At 29.4% G+C, this 27,975-nt stretch overlaps 2 protein-coding genes across 3 annotated transcripts; one reads left to right on the top strand and one right to left on the bottom strand.

Annotated features, from left to right (window-relative positions):
• Positions 1 to 328: 328 nt before the first annotated feature.
• On the bottom strand, positions 329 to 19,579 carry LOC142332765 (cilia- and flagella-associated protein 300-like). Its single transcript, XM_075379380.1, has 7 exons — positions 19,488 to 19,579; positions 17,823 to 17,904; positions 13,204 to 13,276; positions 8,174 to 8,349; positions 7,026 to 7,217; positions 4,124 to 4,296; positions 329 to 527 (listed from the first exon to the last, which is right to left on the bottom strand). The coding sequence occupies exons 1-7, from the start codon at positions 19,577 to 19,579 to the stop codon at positions 329 to 331; spliced, it is 987 nt and encodes a 328-aa protein (XP_075235495.1).
• Positions 19,580 to 19,896: 317 nt separating this feature from the next.
• Lamtor4 (Late endosomal/lysosomal adaptor, MAPK and MTOR activator 4) lies at positions 19,897 to 27,867 on the top strand. Of its 2 annotated transcripts, none has more exons than XM_075379830.1 (4): positions 19,897 to 19,986; positions 22,069 to 22,168; positions 25,508 to 25,616; positions 27,520 to 27,867. In XM_075379830.1, the coding sequence occupies exons 2-4, from the start codon at positions 22,097 to 22,099 to the stop codon at positions 27,678 to 27,680; spliced, it is 342 nt and encodes a 113-aa protein (XP_075235945.1). In that variant the 5' UTR covers positions 19,897 to 19,986; positions 22,069 to 22,096; the 3' UTR covers positions 27,681 to 27,867. The 2 variants fall into 2 exon arrangements, with proteins under 2 accessions (XP_075235945.1, XP_075235946.1); XM_075379831.1 differs by having other exon boundaries at positions 19,985 to 20,067.
• The last annotated feature ends 108 nt before the right edge of the window (positions 27,868 to 27,975 follow it).

Consider the following 27,975-nt stretch of genomic DNA (forward strand, 5'->3'; position numbering starts at 1 on the left):
TGCCATGTTTATAATATGATTAATTATATAAATTTTTTTCCAGTCTGAATTAAATATAATTGAAATGCAGTTCAAGTTAATTTTTGTTATTTTTAAATGGTTTTTGAACATTTTTTATGTACAGTTTAATAGAATTTTTTGTTTAATATTAAGAATTTTGTATTCAGCTTTCAGGATAAAACAAATATAAATTTTCCTGGCATTAATGTGTTAAAGAAAGTATTTATTTTTTATATTTTATTTTAGAATGTACAATGATTTTTTTTTAATATAGTGTTACAAAAAATAAATGAATCTTGCAGACAGATAAAAAAAAAATAAGTTATATTTAGACAAAGAATAAGCCATCCCACTGGTGGAAAAATGTTGTTACTCGTCTTGTAAATGGGTCTATAATTAAATATAAAAAATTTTGTGGATTATTAGGATTTTCAGGTATTTTTTTACTTCCATCTTTTGTAGTAGCTGTTACTTTAATTATGATTGATCTAATCACAAGCTCCTCAGTTCCAGTAACTCTTTCAACTCTGTAAAAAAAATAAAGAAAACCATTTTATTACATTAAAAGTGACATAAGAGGGTTTGAATTGCAGTTAGGCTAGACATTTTTTCATATACTGTTGTTTCATATATTAACAAAAAGAAGGTATTAGGCCATAAGCCTGTACTTACTGGAGAGAGAATAAATAATAAATGTGATACAATTTTATCTAAACTGTGATTATTTCACATTTATATATTTTAAAGAAACAAGTTAAAATTCTAGTATGATTTCTAGAGACAGAGCAATCTCAAAATGTATGAGATGACAGATGTAATTATGTGAGGGAGTCAGGAGCATTAAAAAAAAATGTATTTTGCAATATGTAGAAATGTAAAATTGAGTTTTTCAGTACAGCCAGCCAACTTTTTATTTCAAATCATTATCTACACAAATTAATTCTTATATACAGAAATAAAATTATCTTGGAATATGATCCTAATATTTGTGTGCTGAATAAATTGTATATAAAACAATTGTTAATTGGCATTCATAAAAATGTTGGGTTAGGGAATAATTCAATGGGTCACATTTTTCAATGCTAACTGTTGTATCCTTCAGTCAACTTTCATTATCTATCTTGTTTGTAGTCTACAAAGAAGATTTCAGTTATCAGAATTCCCAATTTAAAAGTTGACACACTAAAAATTATGACCTTACAAAATCAACCTAGAACTTGCAACTCGGGTAAAGATAATAGATTAATAAAACTAGCTTCAAATATTTATTAATATAACAACTATAATTCTTTAATGTCTATTTCAGTGAATTATTCATGATTTAGACTCAGAGATTAAATTAATAACTGAATTTTGAACAGTGTGAACCCACTCACATGTTTTAAGAATTGCTTTAATGAGGTGAAAAAGTTTTATTTTGTGTGCCATTTCACAGAAGGAAATTATTGAACTTTTTGTTTTTAACAATACAACACATTTTAATTGTTACTATTCTGTAGTATCACTCTTCTGATCTCATATCTCCAGATTTTTCTGGGGGCTTTTGTAAGGTACTTATGTGGTAATAGTAATAATAATAATCTTGAAATTGAAATATTGTACAACAACTTGAAGAAAATTTCAATATCTATATATTACAAAATTCCTCTGCTGAGTTTAAGCAGTGTATATAATACATTTTTTTGCTGCTGAAAGAGTTATTTTAAACTATTGCTTTATACATGCTGTTTTATTATGTTGTGATACATTTAAATCACAAGAGGCGTCTATCATAGCTGATGCCTTATTTGTAGACTGATAATTGCTTATTGTTAGAGAAAATGATATTCACTATACACATAGTATCGCTTATATAGCTGAATATCACCTGCATTTCAGTGAGCTTGGCCCACTGTAAACTTTATGCAATCATAAATTAATTTGGCCCAGTGAAGGAGCAGGAATCCACATCTCACTTTTCTTAGTAAGCCTAGCATGACATGCTTGTTTTTATGAAAGGGATGTAATAATGACAAAAGTTAATAACTAATTGTAATAAAAGACATTATTAAAAGATTCATCAAAGTTTCAGCTGGAAAACATTTATCTGCTATAAAGAACAGATATATTTCAATAAATAGTGAACAAATTACAATAATAAAATCCAACTGAATGTCTTATGTATGATAACTGTAATGTACATGGAAAAAAGAACTAAATTGATAGAATAACAGATCTGTCAGATTTAAAGAATGTACAACACAGCATTGGAAAAAATCATACTTCTAACACATTAAAGATAATAAGAAAAATCATTTGGAAAAATTATTATATCATTAAAAGATAAAAAATTTCAGAAATGATTCAAATTAATGGTTTACAAAAAAACCATTCAAACAAGAACAAGAAAATAAAATCATATAAATATATTTTTTTTTGAGGATTCTGTTTTCTCCTGTTATGACGTTATAAAATGTATATCTGGAGTATGTGATAACTATGCAAAGTTGAGGCACTCATAGTGTGGATTGTTAGGTCATTCATAGTTACCTGGATCTCCATTCTGAGATCACAAATTTATATTAGTATCAAACATTGTTGTTAATACCATAAATACGTAAAGCAGTTTTAAATACATAAAGTTTACTGTAAATTCATTAATTTTTTATAATAAACTTATTTACTTTTTTTTTTAATAAACTCAGTTTTATCTTTAATAGCCAATTACAGTAAACTTTATTTTTGGTCATAAGGTTGATTGATGTCTTCATTGAACATTGACTGCTAAACATCTAAACTGTGTTACATAAAAGATTTTTGTAACAATTACTCATTAATGATTAAATTACTTTTTTTTTACTAATTTTGTGATAATTCATATTGATTTTTAACAATAAAAATGTTATTAAATTTAGTTTGTAATTATTATTATTAGTTGTTTGAGTAAATCAAAAGTTAGTAAAAAATAGGCAAAAAATATCAATGGTGATTAAAAAATTGTTTTAAAGATAAAACCCCATACAGGAAATTAAAGGCAGGCTGAATACAGTTAGTTCTATCAATTAAAACAGTTTTCATGTTTACCTATATTTGAAGTGTTTATATGAACAAAAACAATGCTGAACAATACAGACGACTTGTTTGAGATTGCAACTACTGAAATTCTAAAAAATTCATGTTATAATGATGGAAGATAGAAGACTGAAAACATGTGAGCCGCATCTCAAACGAACAGATGATTAAAACTTTACACAAATATTTACATACATGAGAATTCATGTACATATGTGGGTTTTCTAACAATAGGTTGAAAAAACATAAATGAGTAAACACTTTTTAGTATGGTTTGAGTTTGTTTCATCTTAATAGGAAGACATGTTTTGAGCAGTTTCATGAAAGTTTGATGTATCACTACCGACCTGAAACAAAGATACAGTCAATAAGTGGGTTCCCAATGGGAACTTGCTCTAAAAGAAAATTAAAACTGTTACATCAGCAGGAAAGGTGAGAAAGCCAATGTCTTTTGGTATGCTCATACATAATCTTCTGTGATTAAGTGATTTTCTGGAAAAGGATAAAACTTGGCAATATTGTGCATCTTTACTGGATCAAAAAAATGAGGAAATAAAAAAATAAATTACTACATTATTTGATGAAAATTTTTTTTTTACAAAGAATATACCAGTTCACTCTTTTGCGATTGTGATAGCAAAACTATTTCAATTCCATATCTTGTTTACTTGCCAGACTTAGCACATCTTTACTATTATATGTTTACAAATATGAAGAATTACCATGCTGGAAAGAAATTTATTACCCAAAATTATGAAGTTATGGCCATAATACCTTGACTATTTTGAAGACTTGGAATAAATCGTATTATAAGGCGGGATCAAAAATTTGAACATCATTGACTGACTGTAGAAATTAAAGAAGATATGTTGAGAAATAAAAAAATTTTCCCAAAAACTGCCTTCTTTATCTTTACATAGACTTTTCAAACACCCCTTGTAATAGTATATTTTTTTATTTATTTATACAATGTATACATTTTTTTTTTTTTTTTTTATTATCCAGTTACATTTTTTAAATGTAAATAAAAATTTATATTTGAAATATATGTAAATAAAAATTTTATACAAACCGAAGTAAATCTTTATAAAGCAACTTTACAGTATCAACATAGGGATTAATATTATCTTCATATTGACACCATTGCCCTCCAAGACATAAAAACTTTAATAGACGAAATAAAAACTGGTTTCGTTCTGATTCACTGAATAAGTTGTAAACATCACTGTTTGAATCAAGAAGCATCTGTTAAGACAGAAATTAAAAACAAAAAAATTATGAAATTTGAGTCATTAATAGTATACAGTGTAATTCTGAAATAGTTAAGTCTATTGTGTTATTACTAAACCACCTTAGTGCCATTAATTTTTATCTATATTAGATGAGATTATTTCATATTACAAAAGTAACTCTGTATAAAAAGTTGTGTAATAAAAGAAAAATATTCACAATTTAACATTATTAATACTAATTACTTAACATTCCAATAATTTTTATTAATTTTAATAAAATGCTATTACTTTTTTCTGTTTAATTCAAGGTTTGATACAATCTGATCTCTTATGAAACAAATTACTGTAAAAGAAGAACTTGAAAATGTTCTTTCTGCCTGAAATAAGTTGTCTCTTGATTGATCCATAATAATATAAGTGATCCGATTGAAAAAATAACTTTTTTTTTTCAATGGAGAGAGGGAAGCAGCAATCCAGAAAAACGCTTCCGTGTTATCACCCGGACACGTTATATTTGTTGTAATAAAGATATATCTTGCATTATATCTCAGTTAAAATAATAAAATTATCATCTGCTTTATAGCAAATGATGTAAATAGCTGAAATACATTACAATTCAAGAAATCGTAAAACATAAGATAGTATTTCATTATCCCCTAGAATAGTTCACATATTAGCCCCTGGGTTAAACTTGTGATGCAATGCCGCATAACAGATACAATCCACAAGGATGTGGTGCACCTTTAGTTGGCAGTTGCAGCATGCACAGATATCCATGAGAGCATAGTGTGCTCTATTCGCAAACAGCAAATAATAACCTCTGATAATTGTTTCTGCACAAGGATCTCCACAGTGGCACACTGTTCTTGATTGGATGAAGTTTATTGTTCTTATTAGCATCGTACTTACTTTGCCACTCATCATGAACCATCCTCTTAGAAAACAGACAAGATCGTTCGAAGCGATGCGATTGGTGAAAGGATGCCAGAAACAAGCCTCTTTTTCCGTACCCTCAGCGTGCTCATTGCCTGAAATCCCAATATTGCTGGGGATCCAGTAGAAGCTCACTGTTGTATTATGGAGATTCATTTGCGAAATAACATACTAAATATCACAAGCAACAGAGTGTCTGGAGTACACATTCATTAGTCGCATGTAAGGCACTTATGAAATCTGAGCAAACAAGAACATGTTGAAATTTTAGGCTAATTATATGTAAACCCTTATTAATGGCATACAGCTCTGCAACAGAAGTACTGGTGATGCTGGGATAGACAAACATTTATGTTCTGTTGCCAACCACAAAAGCAGTTAAATGTTAAAAAGTTAAATGCTTTTGTTATATTAGTCAGTGTGACAATAAAATGTGTTTGTCAATATTACTGTTTAACCGTGGAAGGCAAAGGCAAAGTTGACACACATACATGCAAAGCGGGGTGCATGAGCACCCCAGAAGTAAGTTCCCAGATCATTAAAAGAAAACATACTTTATTAATAAAAATTATGATTTTTAAACTTATCTATTATTTAAAATGCATCAAACCTAATAATTATCAACACTTCTTTTATGTTAAGTATAGACTTTAATTTTACATGTGAAACAGAACAATATTTTCTTCAATACCAAATTACTTCATTATACCTAATTTCAAGTTTCATTGGTAGAGCTTTGTTTAGTCGTTTTTTCATATATACTGATAAGCCAACACTTACCTAGCATTTTCAAAACTGTTGTTCTTTTAATAAGATGACCTCATTGAAATAGAACTTCAGAATTTACACCAGCAGTGTCTAGCAACCATGAAAGTATCTTTATGGCCGTCTTCTAGATTTACGAGAAACACTGTAGGTATGAACCAGTTGGTCATGAGAATCAACTCCAGTATTTGTTTCATTATAAAAATAAACTATTTCTGGTTTTCCCATTTGGTTCAAGCACAGTTTTGTCAGAATGAAAAGTTGACAGTAGTATTATTGCTTTTCCTTTTTTTGAGGTATAAGAAACTATAGTTTTCTGCTAGTCAAAAGCAAATTTTGAAGACCATTCAATCTTTCTAGACTGTAAAAACGATTGTGGAATCTGCCTTTTATTACCTTTGAAATGTACCGATAACAGTTATACTATGATTTACCATTTCTTATACTACCGGTACACTAGTAAAAGTCCATGGTAATACTGTGACCACCATGAATATTCATAGTTAATTCCTGAACTACTTTGGCTGGTGTTAGTTTTTCAGTTAGATGATTTTTACCTACATCAGGCAAAGCATCAACCAATTCAATGTCTTTGAATCGCACAAACTGGAAATTTTAAAACCATATTTATCAGGTTTTGATAACCCAAAACCTAAAAACCAAGAAGCATTTCATCTACTGTGCAATATTAGCGAGGTGAATAATTGGCTTTAGAGTTTAACAAAGAGCTTTCCAAAATTGATCTGAATGGAACATTTTTTTTTTTTTGAGTTTCCTTATCATAAAAACATACACAGTTTATCAAAAACCAAAAACACGTTTCAGTTATAATGTAATGAAATATAGGATTACTGAATTCACATGACCAAATTTCACTTATACTAAGACCTCTCCATATTTTAACAAACCAGCAATTTACAGTAGGCTGATTAATGGATAAATTTCATTTTCATTAGTCTCTTGTATATTCCATTGTACACTAGCGTAATGTTCTTTCTGTTTTTTAATTTCATCATTTGTATAACTTACTATGGAACTTATTACCTGACGGTAATAAATGACGGTTATAAAAGCAAAAGCTTCTTTTTCAGTTATATTTTTTGCTTGACCAACATTTCCAGATAGACAAAGAACTATATTTCTTTTACGAGTATGGCTTTGAACTGGCGGATTGGTGCTCCATCTATATCCATCATTTCCTAATATTGATGCACCATGAGGTGTTGGGATATTTTCCTCATCATTAGAATATGAAATTTTGTTTTCTCTATCAGACTGGACTTCTAAAATGTATTCATCATAACTGACATTACAGTCACGTCATATTCCTCATTTGATTCACCTTTGACAAAACTTTTAAACTTACTACTACTACTACTACTTGGTTTCATAATAACAAATGAAAAAACACAAAGAGAGGGTGACATAGAACCTTGAAGGAAGATTATATTGTTAACACATGCGACAAAACTGAAAGCGGAATTAGTGTACTTGAAGGTCAAACAAGCATAGAAGAATAGCTGGACATGCAGCGAAGTCTATCGCACATTGTTTAAAGTACAGACAAAAGAAGATGTGGTGGAGTGCTAAGGACTTCAGTTTGCATTCCAGGGTTAAAGTTTTGCAAAGAGCTTTTCAAGTATGACAGAAGTTTGGTAGAAAATGATAAATGTTCTGATTTTATGCCTGCAAAATTTGAATCCCAGCAGTCTTGACTATGCAAAAAGTTTTATAAGTATACAGGTCACACTGGATTGCGCCAACATTAAGGTGGAAGTCTTAAGCTTTCTTAGGCAAAAAGACAGACAGGTGAAACATACTCACAAGTGATAAAGTTTTTTTTTTTTTATTATTTTAGAATTTTCATCATAAGTATACTCAGGAAAATGTTCTTAATATTATATTGCTGTATAAAAATTTCATTAATACAATTTTTTTTCACATAAGTACTATTAATAAACCAGGTAATACATAATCCTTGCTTTAAAGAAACACAATATTGTGTTTCTTTAATTGTAGAGTATAAATTGAAGGCACTTTACCAGATATTGAAAAAAACCTTACTAGTACAATAAATAAAATATTAATCAATTATAAGGTAATAGCCCTAAAAAAAAATATAAAAAGGAAATTATTAGTTATTATTGAGTAAAAATTTATTTTTTTATTGGAATACGGAAGAAAAATTATACCACTCTCAATTTATCGCCAATAATAAAGTAATCATCATACTCCTCTTCTAAACAATGAATAATATCACCTGACTGTCCTCTAATAATATTGTTATCATCAAGTATACGGTCAAAAAATTCAAGTGATAAAACAGTGCAGGGAATACTTTCCACTTTAACATTTGTTAATGGTTCATCTGAAAGAAAAACAAGAAATTTTTATTAAATCCTAATCAAGAATTTAAAAACAATTCTTGAATTAAGAAAATATTTACCTTTATCGTGATTATAAAAGAAAAGCAAAAATAATTATACAGGTGTTTCATCGGCTGTACTTAGGTCTGTTAAGTAATGTATTTCTGAAACTAATTTTTTTCTTACTTTTTGTGAAGACTTTTTTTATAATTGTCATTCCACATTAAACTCATACCTCTCTAATATTTTATTGTTTAATGATCTCTTAGAGTTTAATTATTATATTATATTAACCAAAATGTGAGTTAAATGTTAAAATTAAAAATTGTTGTTGGTTATAACTATCCAGACTATATAATTTATTTAAATGAGTAAAGTAAGATTATTACTCGATAGAAATTAAAAAATTTAACAGTGCAATAATTTGATTTGTCATTTATCTTATTCATTTTAAACGTAATATTTCATTTCATTATCATTAAATTACATTCGTAAATTATTCTTCAGTAGGTGATTTAAACAAATGTCTGTTTTTCAAGTCTTTTTTATAACTTTTAATTTTTCAAGCATGGCACCGTTAGTATATAAGATTATTTATATATAAATAAAATAAATTAAAATTCAGCCTTACAAACAACTCATCTGTGTTTTTCGAGTACTTTTAGTCATTTGACCATTATCAAGAAAAGTTTTCTTTCAATTTAAAAGTATTAAAATTAACATAAGTAAATAGAAAAGTTATATAATATTAAAATCATAACAACCAGTCATCATAGTGTAAAAATAATTATGTCTGTTATGTAGGAAAGTCACAGTTGTCAACTGTGACTGTATGTCAATTTTAATACTTTTAAATTGAAAGAAAACTTTTCCTTTTTTTATAACATTTTTTGTAGAGTCTAAATCAATAGTGGAAAGGTTAATTGCCTGCCCAAATCAATACATTTATACTGTTTTCCTAAAGAAATTTTTTTCTTTCAGAAAGATTTGCGACTAGGAGCAAGGTTATATTGAAATATTTTGTTTGTTAGTGGGATTTTAAATTGGTGGATAAATTCAGCATCCTGAATTTTAATATTAATTCTATTGAATTCATTATCCTAAAGAAACATATATCCTGATCATCTAGAATTTTAAAAAAATGTATATATTTTTTTTGGGGGGTTTTTGGATATAATGCTCAGGTCTCAGTATTATTTCAACAATCAATGCTACAGAGAGATCCAAAAGCCGCATACATCAAAATTGATGTTTACAAATAGTATAATTGAAAAAGTTCTATCGGCTACTGCGAGTTAGCACCATGGGTATAACAATAACAAACCTAGCACCACTGTGTTGTGTATTGATCATACAATGCTTGCAATAGTGCTTTGTTTATTGCTTGATAAATATGTCATTTTCCCAAGAGCAAGGAGTTTTCATTGCTAAACATTATTTTTCCAGCCGTTCTTATGCACGTGTTGTAGACAAATTTTGTGGGAAATATCTGAATGTGGCAGTGTCTAACAATTCGACCATAAAGAGATTAGTTGCTCGTTTTACAGAATCTAAATCAGTTAGAGACAAGAAGAGAACCAGAAGATGGGGTCATTTTGACTGATGCTAAACTGGCTGAGGTTAAGAATGTGATGCTGCACTCACCTTCAAAATGGTTGAGGGGACTATCAGCACACTCAGATTTCATGTGGAGCCATTTTGAGCATATATTGTGAAAATAAATAAATCTTTAAATATTATTACTTTTCATATATTTTTTATTACTCTGATATGCACAAATTTTGAATCTCTCCGTATATTAACTATAAAATGTGTTCCATCTGAAAATATTACTAGTTTTCAGTTTTTTGATGTTATTATTTTGTATTTTCTTACAGACAACAAACACAAACATTTTGACAGCAGTTAATAGTTGTTTTATTGGCTTCCTGGTTTTTCTTCCCACTTCAAAAGAAGTTTGCATCAAACAATGGAAGTATCAATATTGATAACTCCTGCTGCCAAATCTCTCTGCAAGTCTGCTTGTTTTATAAGGATGAATTACACACTTTTTCATTCAATAATTTATCAGTTTTTGAAGCAGATACACATTTTTTTTACTTCCTTTCTGTTTTGGAGAAACACTACCCAGTTTCTTGCTGACACTGAATTTAATAACAGCAACTATGGGATATATTCATAAATAAATGTAGATATATGCTGCTTGAAACAATTTTCTTGCTTATCAGGTATGTTAAAATATAAACATAACAACCCTCTTAAAATCACTTTTGTATCATATGTAGATTTAAGAATAAAAGATTTTTGAAGAGTGATTGGGTTACTTTTAGTTAAAAATGGTTGTACAAGTACCTGTACATGTGTGTATATTTTTTGTTATCAGTAGCAATGTAATGATGTAATGGGTATATATGTATATGATGTAATGGGTGTAATGGATATATCACAATGGTCTTGGGTTAGTTTCTGTGCAGTCAGTCCTCTTTCCTTCTAATCCAGCAGTTTGGAAATTGAATTTCTAATGTAGCATAGACAATATTTTTAAAATAGCTTACAGCACCGCTTGCTGGTAAAAAATGATCTATTTTCTGTTTATTATCATCTAATTGCGAAAATAGAGTCTAAGGACAAAGATTATCAATACAAATTCATCAGAAACCTCAGGCTGTGTTTTCAAATCATTGATTTTTCTTTTAAATTACTTCTTTTTTCAGCAGCTGCTGAGTATTTTATTTGAAGGGCACTTACTGTACACCATATTCATGGTGGTAGTAACCAGTTTTGTTTCAATGATTTTAATTGTTTGCTTTCTGGGATGGTGTCATGGACTCGCTGGGTGCTGTCTTCTTCAAGTCCATGTATTAATTTTCAGTCAAAAGTAATTTGAAAGTAACAATTATTGATGGATAAATGTAAAAATTGTGTTTAAAACTTTGGAATTTATTGGACATGCTCAAACAACATATTGTCGCATGTTCGTAGTTCAATCAGAATATTGACAGATTGACAATTGAAAATAATTACAATTTATTGGTTTAAAAACATAAGAAAAACAAGAAAAATTAATAATAATAATGACAATAGTAATAATAATAATAGTAATAATAATAATAATAGTAATCACAATAATAATAATTATAAATATCATTAATAAAAATAATCAGTGATTACATACAAAATAGAATTTAAAGTAATTGTCAGGATTTATTTACAGGTAGTTAAATATAATTCATTCCCACTGACAAAAGCATTCTGATTAGCATGACCGGTAGTCTTAATACTTTTAACCACTAGTGTTGTATTAAGAGCAATAGTACAATAGTTAATACCATTATAATAGATAATATCTTTTTATTTGGGGGGGCAGGGGTAGCTCATCAGCTATTTCCGTCAAGTCCAGCTCCATAAGGTCTCTGCAAAAAATTACTCCCCAGCTGGTATTTAAAGTTTTGTGGCACATCGTACATACGTTTATACCGCCCATATTAGTAATAGAGATTAGAAAGAGATCTACTCTGTTCATCGTTATTAGTTTCAATCAATATCGATCCATCTCTTATTTTTTTTATGTTATTCAGTAAGCCTCATGATCCCGTTATCCCATTATATTACTTTACTGGTCAGGAAGGGCAAGACCTTGTGAAGGGAGTCATCTTCCTGAATATTTAGCATAACAACGAATCTAATGTTTTTAACCTGTGGATGGGTTGCTTCACAATTTGTTTTATTTTCTCCAGTACTGATATCCTCGTCAGACAAAGCATATTGGTTTTGGATCATGGGAGTTTCTTGTAGGGTTGTAATTTTGGTCCCATGAGTACCGGAGATATAACGGACCACTCCAGCAGAGCGCAAGTGTACTGGAGCTAGAGCTAAATTCAACTAGATTTACCCAGGTGCCCAGAGAACATCGTTCGAGACTCATTACGTAGAGTCATTCACCCAAGATAGTGCTTCGTAAGGTGTCGCAATATCACCTAGTGTATGTGTAAGAAGAAATGTAGAATGGCGTAATGTAGTTGCGTAAGGGTATATGTTGTAAATTGTGTAGTGTTCTTGGCGTAGTGTATGTGTATAGATATCTGTTTTAATATCTTTATAATAGATAGACATGTATAAAGTTCTTTTACTGTAAATACCTTTGCTGTTCACAGATAAAACTACCCTAACAATTTATGAATGAATTTAGTACATTATCTCTTCCACTTATAGTCTAACAGTAACTCACCAAACTACCTCTTGTTTTCATGTAGTGGAATTAATTGTGATGTTACCTTAATCGCGTCAAACTTAATTCACTAGAAATTCGCTCCTTCACTGACCTTCTCGCAGAATAGTCTCGCTTCAAACTCACATAATAACTCCTCACTTAGCACTCTCTCGCAGACTTCATTATATCGTCTCGCTTAGACTGATTGTCAACTGGTCTTCCTCGGAGTATTTATACTCCTATCTCTTTACCTGCAGGACCGGACCCAGCTCAAAGCTTGAGAATGATCGACCAAGCCCTGTTATTTTCCGATGCATTCCTGACCTGGTTTCTGTATCTCTTCTCACAGAATAACATATGTTTATGTGTGTCAGTGAGCAGTATTACAAAAGACAGACCTGTTACTTTTACTAAAAGGTCTCTTTTAACCCCTTTCTGGATTGCTCCCATTATTATTTTTTTTTTACTACTTTCTTCTTAATTGGCAGGAAATCGTTACTCAGGTCTTGTTACCATATCCTTATCAGTCTTGTTACAATATCCTTATAACTTGTTTAATTTCATTGCATATATGTATTTTATAAGCATTCCGTTTTAAGTACTGTAATTTTTTTATAAATTGATTTAAAAAATTTTCATTACTTACCTACTGGTATCAGATTCGAGCCATCATTTGGTTTTTTCAAAGTACTCAAAACATTTGAATCTTTAAAGAATGCCTGCAAAGAATAAATATCAAGAAGGAGAAAAAGGTTAGAGCCAAAAAATAGAATATGTAATTCTTGGAGCTGGGGAATAAGTTTTAAGAAAATGTTTTCAAAAATATTCATATATAGGTTAAGATTAACAAATTTGCCGAAGTAAAGTTTTTTCTAAATTTAATATTCTCTCTAATAATGGCTAAAATAAGAAAAAGGAAATGGTCAAAAAGACTTTTCTACATTTTCGGTCCAGGGTCTATAATTTAAAAAATTGTTGGTATTTCTTGATAGCTCTGTAAATGAAGTACAACTTTAAAAAATTTGTTGAATAATATTTAAACCGAAGGAAGATAGAGCAAAAGAACAAAAACCTTATATTTCTATTTTAAGAGCGGGGGGTTGATTTTTTGAAAAATATTTTTTATTTTTATGAGGACTGTAAGTAAAGTAATGAGACTGGTTTTTTGGCAACCAAAGTGGCAACACTGTAAAGTTACAAGTAAATATACCATTATATGAACAGCTGATTTATATTAGGTATTAATATTTTTAGTCTGTTGTTGTCACGTGAGACGTAAACAAACTTTTCATGAAACTGGTTTTTGTTGAGCGTTACAGAAATGGGATACTAATTATGAACAACGTTGTGTAATCAAGTTTTGTGTTAAACTTTTCAATTTTGAAACTTTTTCAAAATTGAAATGGGCGTATGGAGATAACGCTCTGTCATGAGCCCAAGTTTTTATGTGGTTTAAAACATTTTCAGATGGCTGGGAATCAGTTGCAGACGATCCACGCTCTGGAAGACCATTAACATCAAAAAGTGACGACAATGTTGAGCGAATCAGAGACTTGATTAACTGTCAAAATGATTGCAGAACAATTGAATTTAAACCATACCACAGTCCATCAAATTTTGACAAACTAATTGAACATGAAAAAAGATTATGCAAAATTAGTCCAAAAAAACCTCACTGTTGAACAGAAAAACAAAAGGATGGAAGTTTTGCCATGATTTTCTAGGGTGAATTGAAACTGATTCTGACTTTCTAAAAAATGTTATTACTGGTAATGAATCTTGGATGGTTGAGTATGACCCAAAACCAAAACACCAGAGCAAGGAGTGGCACACTCCAAACTCACCACTTCCCAAAAAGCAAAAATCAATACCATGCAAATTTTCTGAGTTCCAACACTGCTATGAAGATTGGGAAAACCGTTTGAAGCATTGCATGGTTTCGCAAGGGAACTATTTTGAAGGTGAGGCCAAGTTTAATTGGATTCTAAATAAAACATTTTTCTGAACCAGTCTTAATTACTTTACTTACAGACCTTATATATGCATTGTAGGTAACAAATTTTCTTTAAAAATGTTTCTCTAAAATGCCACTGAAGAACATCGAAAGTTTTTTCATGATATCCCTCCACCCACTTAAAGAATTTTGAAAAAATTATGATCAATGCCTCACTTATAGAAATATTTGAGCAAAATTTAAGAAACTGGTTTAAGGAAAATTGGTCAATCCTGAACTATAAGACCGAAAGCAGTGCGACACATCCATACACAAATGATGTTTTTTGATCTACATCAGTGATTCTCAACTTTTTAGCTCCATGAAAAAACTACTTTTTAGCTCCCACAAAGTAATAAAATTTTTAATGAATATTTCACAACTCCCCTAATCTCAACCCTATGAAACCTAGTTAAAACCATTTAGTTATGTTCATAGCGACAGATATGAACATGCGTGTATAAAGTGTACAAACATGAGCAATCTGCGGGTTCCAACTTGATGTATACATGCTCCTTGTAATTTGGTCTGCTTACACAATATTCTTTGTGAGAGGGTCATGTTCGAGCATGCATATGATATGTTTGAACGTGTTTAATTTTTAAGTGCCTTTATTTAAGTTTTTTAAAGCATAGTTTCATTGAAAATATTAATAATTGAGGTTTCATTTTTATAGTGTGTGATCAAACAATGTAACTGTTTTTTTTTCAATTAGATTCTTATGAAAAATGGATAAATTTGCGAAAAAACGAAGTGAACCATCTACATCCAGTGAATCGATTGGTAAAAGATTGTACAATGACAGTTATATAATTACCTCATCGGATGGAAAGTCACAGTGTGTTTGCTTTCAAGTCCTTTCCAGTGAATGCATGAAGCCATATGTTTCCAAGTGTCAAATTTAGTTTGACAATTGGAAACTAAACATCTGGTTCATATAAGCAAACCCCTGGAATCTTTCAAAAGGAAATTACTTACTTTGAGAAATCAACAAACTACTATTTGTAAATCAACCTTACTGATAAAAGTACACTTTAAGCATGTTGTCTTGCTGTAAATCATATAGTCAGTGTTTTAATATGCGTGAAAGAAGCAAAAAAAATTCTGCTTTGACACAGCATCAAGGCATATGACTCAGTATCAAGGCAAATCAATGTCATAACTGCCAATGTTCATGATCAGATAACTCAGCAAGTGAGTTCAAATCATTCTTTTAGTATTAAGCTAAGTTTGACGAATCAACAGAGGTGGCACACATTCTCAGTTCTTATGTTTTGTGAGATATGAATGCAATAGGGACAGATCAATGAAAGAAAATATGTTGTTTTGCAAATCAATACGTGGTCATGTAATAGGACAGTGTTTTTTTGATGTTTTTTATGAAGCTACTAAAAACTATAACAGATTGGATAAAATGTATTGCAGTATCTAGTGATGGTGCAAAGGTGATAATATGCTGGCAAATCTCTAACAAATTCTTTGTAAGGCTGTAAAAACTGTTCATCTTATTAAAAGCTGACCATTGCAAAATAAACTGTTTGCTAAACTATGTGATGAAAAGAAAAGAAAAGAATCTCTTCTTTTCCATACAGAAGTCAGATGGTTATCACTGTGGGAAATGTTAATCCGGTTATTGGATTTGCGAAATGAATTAAATTTGAATGAAAAAGACACTATTATTCACCACAGTTTGGATAGCATGAAGATGCATTTGTGTGAGCTAAAAATTCAGGTGGCAGAGTATTTCCCATAAGATAAAAGGATTTCTCAAAGAGGTGGGTACTGAATCCATTTAGTGGAAATGTTGTTATAGCTGCTAAGTTACCAGTTGAGATTCACAACTAACTCATTGAAATGTCTGCTGATAAAACGTTACAACTACAATTAACATGTGAAGGTTTATAAGTTTTCACTCCTCATTGAAATGAATGCAGAAATTTATTCACAGAAGCATTGAAAATATCAATCCCTTTTGCCACATCTTATCTCTATGGATATTTTGTCTATGGTTGTACTAAAAACTAAATGTAGGAATCATCTTTTTTCACTTGAAAACAATTGCTTTTGTGTGTTTCTAACATAGATCTATACATGAAGAAACTTAATAGAAAATAAATGCAACAATCTCATTAATTTATTTTCTTTGCATATGAACTTATAAATGTAAGTAAAAAAATTTTTTTCTCATAAAATGATTTTATTATTGTTTATGTGTAAAGTTGTAGGCTAATTTTGCAATCCCCCTTCTAAAATGCAAACATTTGCAAAAAACCCAATACTCATTTTTAACATGGCTTATCTAGCTAAATTCACAAGAAACAAATAAAAATCACTGAATGGAACACTGTGAACACCAGTGGATCACTGGGTGGGTCTTGATTCTTCCAAAGCAAATTTTTTAAACAGCACTTGTGTATTTGTAGCCAGTTGCAGGTAAATTTTATCATTAAACAAAATAATGTCACTTGATAGTTTGTAGCATTTGTCTGATACTGTAGAACAGGGCAGTTGTTTAACAAGTGTTAAACAATAAACATGTAGATCTATTTGCATGAAATAAATGTGTTACGTCAGAAAATACCCACTTTCACTTTACACACACTCAAAGTTTGCTTATCTCTTCACTTTTGAGACTTCCTGAATCACAACACTATACTGATTATAATTTCTCCTAATCATTTCATAATCCAATCTGTCTTTCACCACAAATAGCAATATGAAATAAAAATAGCAATATAAATTCTTTGAGGGATGAAACACAACTTCCAAACAAATTTCCAGCAAGATTTGGCATCATGCTATACTGCCAAAAAATTGGAAAAATTTTGAAGAAGCAAATATTAAATGCTCCAAGACCAGTCAACTCTTTAAATCAAATTGAAAATCTTTGAGCAATAGAGAAAACAATTCTCAAAAATGAATTCTACCATAAAAATTGACTTCATTAAAGCAATATGGTTTCCTGATAAAGAAATTAGAAAATGTGTAGTACACTTGAATCAATACCAAATTGTGTTTGTAAAGGGATTGAGATTAAACGAAGATACATTAATTACTAGATTTCACAAAATGTACAGCTGTGAGTTTTTTTTACTTTTTATTAAATAACATCTATGTTCAGTTTAATTTGAACACTAATGTATCATGAAACTTGGCTCAGACAAAGCTGAATGGAACATGACCTTGCATTATTGGTGAAGATCCATGCATGCAATATGGGGAAACATTAATTACTTTCTGGATGGCACTTATATATTTTTAATTATACATACCTCAGCAAATTCTTGTTTTTGATACGCATTAAATTGCTCATTAAAATTATAGTATTGTATAGAAATGTGACCTTTTATGGACCTGTAATAAATTAAAATTATTGAAATTTTTATATCATTATTGGAATATTATTTAATGTTATCTCTTATTAAGTACAAAAATAAATTAATATCTATATTAATTTTGAGCACAGCTTGTTTTTTGATACGACTTCAACCATTTTAATTACCTATAAATTTTATTACTGTAACAATAATAAATACTTTATAAATTTATGCCAATTAAGTCAGAAATGAAATAAGAGAAAAAAGGTTTTAGAAAATGTAAGGTAACATAATTATTTTTCTTTATTTTAAAAAAATGTTCTGTTCATTATGAGGGAAATAATTAACAGTTTTTTTCTTTTTTACTTAAATGTATATTATATTTTGGGTATTTTTGTTTTACAAATCTTCTATGCATGTAATCTCTCTATTTCTATATGACCATATCTCAGCTATACAGAAGATTTGGTCTTTGAGTGAAGTTGGCACTTTCATTCTGCCCTTGGTTCCTGGATATTTGGGTAGCTGCTGCAAAAATCTTTTCAAGGGAGGAAAAGTCCCTAATCATTGTTCCATTAATAGTTTCAGTTAGAAATGAAAATGTTTGTTTATATAAAAAAAAAAAATACTTTCCTGCATTTTCTCAAAATATAGAATAATAATGTTGTTGGAATCGCTGAGCACAGGATATTTCCTTGCATGTCACTGATAATCTGTTTCAAGAAAGTTTCACACTTTTTTGAGTTGTTGATTTTTCTGTTTTCTGGGCTTGGATCATAATTTATGCTTACACTTCCTTCAAGAAAATTGGTAATACAAAAAAAAAATTAAAATTAACAATGATCTACTTGTCTGCTTATCATAAACTTCACATAAAACAAGAAGAATTTGTTGGGCTTTTACCACACAAATTTTTTAATTTTATATTTTCTATTTTGATTGAATTATACTTAAAAAATGTATAAACATATACAGATACATTTTTAAGTAAAATTTCAAATTTGTTTAAATATTATATTTACACAATTTCAAATGTGCTGAATATTATTTTACTAATTGTTTGAACATTCAGAGATAAGAAGTAGTTACTAAGCTGCAACAACTTTGGTACAACTAATATATTCAAATGGTCTGCTAAATTAGAAAGCATCATACTATTAAACCTCAGAGCTCATAATTTTTATATAATTGTTGATATTTTGGTAAAAAATTTGCTTATTAGTAAAAAATTTGATGCTGAAGGAATTCAGCAAATAAAAAATAACATCAAACAAGAAATATGCAGACAAGTTGTAAATTTTTGACTGCTTTTTGTTCAAGTTGGTTAGTATATGAGAGTTAGTATTTGCTAATGTGATTTCAGTAAACATTGAAATGTATATTTTTATTTCAATGAAACTTTTAAACTATGATTAAGCTGGAAAATGACAATTTATCATTAATATTAATTAAAATGCATCTTTTATAATTATTTTTAATGTTCTTTTCAACTAATGTAAATGATAATTTTTATTATTCAGTATAAAATGATATGCTTTATGAGAAATATGAACAGTTTGATAAATTATCATAAAAAATTATCGTTTGAAATTAAATGTATAAATTTATGGTAAACATTACCATTTCATTAGATATTCTTTGACCGATTTGTTGCATAGAAACTCTGATATTTTTCCTCGTGTATGCACAAATGTAAACTTAGATGAATCCATTCCAAAAGTGTTTATATGGCACAACTTTAAAAATACGATTACTTGTTATTTTCAGCTTTTAAATTTGGTAACTAAGCAACCATTTGCAGTGGTGCCAACATATAGCTCAAAATAAAAACAAAGGAAAACCGTAAGTTACTTGTACTATAAGTTTATTCTTTTAATTCTTTCAAACTCATTAAATTATATGAAAAATACAAATTTAAAATGATTTTAATATATTTTTCCATTTGATTTGCATTGAAAAAAGGTAAGTAGGATTTAAAAAATTATTGGGTTGTTTTATTTCTGTAGAACAGCTGACTTTTTTTGTCGCCGTCAGCTGGTGTATTACGTTATGTTACTGATGTTTCAATTAAACCAATAGATTGCAAACAGAGTGTAAACTTCATACCTGTTTTAAAGAGGTTAGTAATGTGCCAGTTTTTTCTAAAGTTATTGCTGTTATCCGTGTAGAAAATGTAATGATTTAACAAGTTTTGATACGTGTACGTTTTGAACTGTGAACAATACAGTTACTTTGAACTCTCTCTCCCTTTTTAAAATAACTATATTTAATGTTTTTTAGTGTGGAGTATCCTTTAAATCGGGGTTTTATTTGTAGAAGCAAAAAATTATGAGTTATCAAAGTTTGAAAAAAATCCTTTTATTAATGTTTGTTATTTATTTGAATAATGGTACAGCTACACATCATTTAAGAACATGAACTCGAAACCACAAATTTATTTTTATTTTTTGTGAAAGAATGCTATGATTTGATTTCGGTATTTAAATGAAGTTTAGGTATTCAAAATATTCAATTGATGTAAAATGGTTTTTACACAATGAATTTTGTGTTCCCTTCCTGCTGCACATGTTACAAATAACAGTATTCATTGTCTCCTACTTTTGAAGCAGCTGCATCTTTACCCTCCTTAATGCATTCTTTATTTAACATGAAATTGAATTACACCCTGTTGCTTGAATTTTGTGTTATAAATTAATTATTTTTTTTAATTTAGTTTTTACTTTATACATTTTACAAGATAATGTTATATAATAACTGGCAATATGAAACCTACCTTTATTAAAGTATACTTAATTAATAATTTTTTTAATTTAATTCTGTCTAACTTATATTTGTTAAAAGAGAAATTTTTAATTATTAAAAAAAAATAAATAGTAGATAGATTCACATAAAATGAGTTGTAACATTTTATTGTAATAAAAACAGAACATGTTTGAACAGTATAAGAATGCAATGAATTTTATTTACAGTGGAAGTTCTCCAACTAAACATCTTCCAAAACTGTGTATTTGTATAGACTAAATAATTCTGTATAAGTGAAAATATTATATTAATATATATTATTTTAATGTTACATGTATACACGCACACACACACATATCTCAGGAATGGTCGACCTGAGACTGTACAAGACTGTACTTTATTTACACTCACACATATCAATATCTGAACTGTAATTCCCGGAGGCTAAACAGGAAAAGAAAGAAGATGAATCTAGATCAACCCACCAGGTTGGTCTAGTGGCGAACAGATCTGCAAATCAGCTGATTTTGAATTTGAGAGTTCCAATGTTCAAATCCTAGTAAGTGCAGTTACTTTTATATGGATTTGAATGCTAGATCATGGATACCGGTGTTCTTTGGTGGTTGGTTTTCAATTTGCCACACATTTCAGAAATGGTCAACCTGAGACTGCAGGACTACACTTCACTTATACTCATTCATATCATCCTCTGAAGTAATACCTGACTGTGATTCTCGTAGGCCAAAAAAAATTAATGTAAATCATCAATTTGAAATCTGTTAGAAAAGACTTTTAAATTCCTATAATCTGTTAGTTTTTAAAAAGATTCTTTATTATTTATATGGTTTTTTTTTTGTAAATTTATGTCAAAAAATGTACAAAAATTGCGGCACAATAACCAAATACCTTAAGTGTTAGAGGTTTTTCATTAATTAAGTTTTAAATTTTATCTTTCATTGTGCCATTTTTAATGCATTAAAAACTAGAATTTTATCATTCATATTTGTTTGTTTAGTTGTCTGCATAGTAAATGCCATAACTGAACAGGGAAAGTCAGTTGACTACTTAAGTCTCCTCAATAATGCCATTCTCAAGAACAAGCCCATTTCCTGTTAATTATGGGAAGTGAGGAGTGAAGTAGTTCCCCAATGACTTTATTGAATAGAGTGTACTGCAGCATATTATGTGTTTGTCATGCCCACTGTTGTTTAGCCATACAAGTGACTTCTATGTTGAAACCAGTCTTCACTAGTGCTTCTTGTATCTTAGGTACTTTTCTTATCAAACAAAAGATTGAGATAAATAGTGTAAGGTAACAAATTGATAATTCTTGTTATATGAGAAACAGTATTACATACCCACTGCAGCCTATCGAATTAATGGGGCTGTTTTTTTTTTCATTTTAGTTTTTATTATGGTATTTTATTGTTTTCATTTAATATTTTTACTTATTTTACAGTGTTTTTAAATATAAACAAATTGACATAATGATGGCTCTTGAAAGAATTCCGGATCAAGTTGGTTATCTTGTTTTAAATGAAGATGGTGCCGTTATATGTGTAAGTTTTTTTTTTATTATTCATTTCATGGTTGCAAATATTTATTACCTACAGAACAAAATTTATATTAAGTTATGTAAAGTAAATGGAAGTTGTATAAGTGTATGTGAATATTTTGTTGTTAATTATTGTTTTAAACAAACAAACCAAAAGTAATGTGTGTTTTTCCATCTCCGACTGAAATTTTATAGGAAATGTTATTTCCTATATAATTAACGTAACATTTCATGTTATTAAATTAGTACCATTATCACTAATAACTCAAAAATTCAATTTGTAAATAATTTGCAATTAAAATTTAAAGATTTATAAACGTAGCTGACAAAAATGGCAGGCTAAAATACTACTAATTACAAAGGACGCTGGAAAAGTTTCCCAGTACAACTTTATTTTTTATAATTTTTTTTAATAATTTCCACCACACGTACAATTCTTTGAAACCAGTCTTCAAAGAAACCCAGCCACCATGTTTCATCAGAGATCTGGTTACTCATTGTCCTAAGCCCTAAGGAGGTCGTCATTGTTCATAAAATGCCTCCCTTTCAGTCTCTTCTTCACCTGAAGAGAGAGTATGAAGTGACATGGAGCGAGGTCAAAACTGTAGGGAAGGTGCTTTAACAGTTTTATTCCAGTCCTGTCCAAATACGTAGAGTAAAAATACATCTAAGAAAAAGAATATGTCTAGAGAAAGAAGAGTTTTGTTTAGATGCAAAGGAACTGATGTGTTTTGAGTTTGAAGTATTGATTTTCTAACTTCAGAATTGATACAAAGTAGTGATGAAACTCTGGGAAAAGCACAAACCGCAAGAAATCACATTGAAAAAATTTTTACGTTTTACTGCTGATCATGGATATCAGAGTGGAGTGGCAGATTTTGGAGTAGATCGATCAACATTGTGCAAAAGTATTAACGTTATTGGTCACATTCTTGAAAGAGCTGATAACTGGATTCATTTTCCCAGTACAGCACAACAAATGAAGACTGCAAAGTTGACAGATGCACGGTCATTGACAAACAGTTGGTATATTAGATGCATCCACGTAAAAATAAAAAAACATCAGCGTTTGAGGACAAATATATTAATCGCAAGGATTATGCCAGTGTAAATGTTCAGGAGACATGTAATGCAAAGGAAAGGTTTACACGATCAATAGTGCTTAGTGGCTGGGCTTTGTGCAATAATATGGAGAAGGGAGTGATATTCAGGGGCATAATTTCCTGATATGATGCCACTGCTTGTTTGCTGGGCAACTTCAGCTGTAGTACATATCTGTGGCTTATCACACCATTCAAAACACCTGAAGGTGACTTTCAAAACTGATTTAACTGCATACAAGCTAAAGAGAGAAACGTACTAGAAAGACTGTTTTGTCAGCTCAAATGGAGGTTTCCAATCCTTGGTAACTGTATGCAAGTGTCACTAGAAAGGATACCAAAATTAATAATGAGCTGCGATGTGCTTCACAATATTGCCAAATACCTTAAAAACTTATTTGATTTCGAGGAGTTGGAAGAAGGAGGAGAGGAAGGTGAGTTCCATGAAGAGGAAGGTGGCAGAAATATAGATGAGAACAGAACGAGAAAATTTCATTGGGAAACAGTAACGGCAGAATATGTTACATTTTGTTTAATTTATGTATTGGCGTTGTAAAGAATTTAGTATTTTGTCACTTGTAATTTTATATGTTGCATGTTGAATCCAAATATATTATTTAGAATACATATTGTATAGCTTCAATTGGAAGTACACTCTGTTTATAAAATCGTGATTAGAATAATAAAAATGTAAAATAAAATAAAAATATAAAAAAATTAAAATTATATTCTGATATCAGCAATAACCAGCTACTTTACTGGTTGGCCTGTTGATGTCACATTGCAGTCACGACCCAGAACTTGGTGCCGCCAGCACGACACCAATCTTATGGTTGTCGACTAAGCCTATGTCTACTGTTGGGCTGTCACAGTGGACCTAGCACTACACCACAGTTTACCTATACAGGCCGTAGCTATACTTGCAGCCAGCATGGTGACAACAGCTAAGCTAGTTATCATCTGTACAGCCAGACCATGCAAATCATAGTGACCTATATTTTTATTTTTTATTCATTTATTTATTTGTTTTTTGTTTTTTTTTTTTAAGAGAAAGGAAAAAGGATATAACACAAACAGTTGTTTATGATTTTATTTTAAAATTTCATAAAAATAAACGTCCGAGGTTAAGTGTCAGTCTATGTTTCATTATCATTGTAGTTTTAACTTAGTTTCTCCAATTCTTTCTTCTCTTTCTCTATCTGGATTTACTGCAGTTCAAATTGCTGCAACAAGACCAGCCACTGCAATAGTTTAGCTATTCTACTATTGGTACTGCTATTTTATCTCTATTATTGTAGTAGCAAATTTTCTAATTTAGTTTGAATCTTATTTATATTAATTGTATAGATTTAGATTATAAACAGATGATATTAACTGTTAATATATTATCAATGTTATTTTCTATATTTTACATATATGTGTCTGTCCATCCCTCCATCTTCCCCCTCTCACTCTCTCTCTCTCTGTGTGTGTACACACGTGTATGTGTATACATGTATGTGTGCGTGTATTGTTATATCAATTGATGATAACATGAAAGCGTTATTGCCATCTAAAAGAAGAAAAACATATCAATGTATTACCATAGTTAAAATCTGTGTAGTTTTTTTGTTTAATTTAAAATATAACATTTGAGATAAAGAATTTTTTTTAAATATTTTACATATTTTGAAATTAGAATGATTTTTGTTCTGAAATTATATGCACTTTTGGAGTTACTATATTATTCCCTCTAGGTTTTATTATATGAATCATCAATCTAGTTTGTCATTTTACTAGATTTTGCTAAAAATGTCTGTTCTTTCTATTCTGCCTTTATACTTCTTTTGTTTAAATTCTCTCAACCCCCTACCAAATGTTCAACATTCTTCTGTAACACTATACCACAGAGGTGTTATTATTTTACATTTTTAATTATCAATGTTTTGGTACCATAAAATGACGTAGTTCTTACAAGTATTTTCAGGATTTTTTCTTTTTATCATCGAAAATTTGGGTTTGATATTATTAGACTTTTTTCCATGAACTGTACTTGATTTTATCAGTCTCCTTTAGAGGTCTACCTTATTTCATGCTTTTGTAATTATTTTAAGTTAGGGTTACAGCTTCTTATTATACAGTAAAATTTCTAAGTTTAAGTGCCAGTGATTTTATGTAATGCATTTTTGTTGTAATAAATACCAATATTAGAGAGAGTTAATTTATTATTATTAATTAATTTTATTATTATTTTATTTTTTCAGTCTGGTGGGGAGCTTGAAAACTCTGAACATGTTGCTAATATTGTTCTCGGGATGATTACACTTTCAGATTCAGTTGGACCTGATAATGAAGGATATAAAAAAATCTCAGGTTAGATTCATTTTTTACTTCATTTTTTACTTTTTAAGTAAAGCCTTTTACTTAGGCTCATTAGAATTGTAAAAGTCTAATTTAAGAATGTATGACATTCAGACATTGAATCGTCATAGTCGGCTTGTTGAAAAATACAGATTAATTAAATTAACTTGTAAGAAGGAAAACCTTTCTCCTTTCTGAAATTTCATGTTATAAAGACGTGTATAATTTTTGTAAAATTTTTGTAAATTTTTAAAATCTGTCTAATTTTTTGTAAAAAAAGAGGTAAGATGTACTAACAAAGTAAATGAATAGGTAGTAGTGTTTTTGTGGTACCAAAATAAATTTTGAGTGATAAAACTGAAATCATAAGAAATTAAAGATGTATTTTTAACTCTTCATTGAGAAGTATTCTAAAGCTTCAAATCAATCAAATTTGATTTGCAGTGCATGTCTTTTAATGTTACCACAAAAGTAAATGTTAATTTCCAAATATTATGTAATTATTTATGAGTAGTCTTTCTTATGAGCAGTTTTGTAGAGCTAAGGATTAAAACATAACCGTACCTGGTTCATTAAGCTGTAAAAAAAAAAGCACTAGAGGTAGCCAGACCTGTAGTATGCAATAAATTTAGGATTAGGAGGGTGGTTAAGAAAATGTCATAATCAGCATAATAAAGGAAATATAAAAAACATTGTCAATTTTTAGATAATGCAATGTAGTATCCCATTCTCTGATTTCTTTAAGAAAACAAACAGTCGCATTTTGTAGCTCGACCAGGATATTGAAAGACTAACAAATCCAAATGTTTATATAAATATAATTTATTTCTCTAAGAACAAAGGAAATAACAAAAATAAATAATAATGACAAAAATAATATTAATGAATACTCTTTAAGTATTTGATCAGTTCAGTCAAAAATATATGAACAGCAATGATATCACACAGACAATCACTGACCATGCAAATACTAAGATTCTGAAGCTCGTTTTTACCATGAATGGATGCAGTGTGCTTACCCAATCCTTGCACAGCATCTTGCACAATAAATGAATAGTTCTGAGCAAAATCCTAACATGATGATTATCATTTAAATTTTCCTTCAGTTGTTATAAGTATAAACTTTGATGTTTTGAAACAAAATGGTCGCTAGTCAACCAAAAAACCTTTACAGAAAACTCCTTAATAAAATTTTCCATAGTCACCTGTTGAGTCTCCAATGTGTATCTGTGTGTGTGTGAATCCACTGCTTATATTCTATTAGTTACTGCAAGTCATAATCTTTAAGCTCATCTAATAAATAGGACTCCAAATTTTTTGATTTACAAATTTTAAAATTGTCTTCACAATTATTTATAGTGAGGTTCACAAAAACAAATTACACAAGTTATTTTGCTTCAACATTTTCTTAATAGACCTTCCTTCAAACCACTAAACCATTTTTTGCCCTTCCCACTCCAGTAGTGTGCGGTAACAAAAGATTTTTTTTCAACTTTTTAAAAAAGCTTGACAGCGAATTGGTAATATGTCTCGATAACCATGTTGAATTTTTCATTAAACAAAGGTAGTATTGGTGAAGGAAATTAAAGCAGTCTGATTTTAAAAGGTTTGTTTGAGTTGGGTAACAACAAGTTGTGTAAAGTCTAATGTACAGGTTATGTAAGTTTTATTTTTTTTATTAATTTATTCTCTTCTCTAACTGCTGTTATTGCACTCCTTTTTTTATTGAGAAATAAATTTGAAAAATGCCCACTCTGATCAAAATTTAAACTGAGAACTTAGGTTATGTAAGTTAGAAACATCATCATTAGTTTTATTATTTTATTTTTTTATAAAATTTAATCACAGTTAAGATTTTTAAGCTTAGTATATTTTAAGGTGTGTGTAGATAAATTTTAATTTTTTTTTTTTACAGTTATATATCAAGATTTTTGCTACATAATTTGTTTATCAAATAAAAAAATATATGTTGTAAAAAAGCGTTATTTGGCACCAAAATCACCTGTTCTTATACCAGAAACAACTATTTTGAATACAAATTTAAATTCTAATTCTAATTCTGTGGTAAATACATAGCTTATTAACTGGGTTTGTTTAATTTTTTAATTATAAATGCAATATTCTGTTAATAAATTTAAGGTTAAAAATATGTGATATTACATATGAACTTGTTACACATTTAATTAAGCTTATGTAATATGTTTTAAAATATATATGTTTTTATTTTATATTGTATTTTCTTTATAGTAATAAAATATTTTTAAAAAATGGTTGTGTTTTCTGTCTTTTATTTATTGCATAACATTTTTAAAAAACTCCCCAACAGGGAGTCTTATTCTTTAAGACTTTGGGGGTTGGCGTCCTCACGGGC

Source organism: Lycorma delicatula, chromosome 12 (assembly GCF_047948215.1).
Source record: "Lycorma delicatula isolate Av1 chromosome 12, ASM4794821v1, whole genome shotgun sequence".
NCBI lineage: Eukaryota > Metazoa > Arthropoda > Insecta > Hemiptera > Fulgoridae > Lycorma > Lycorma delicatula.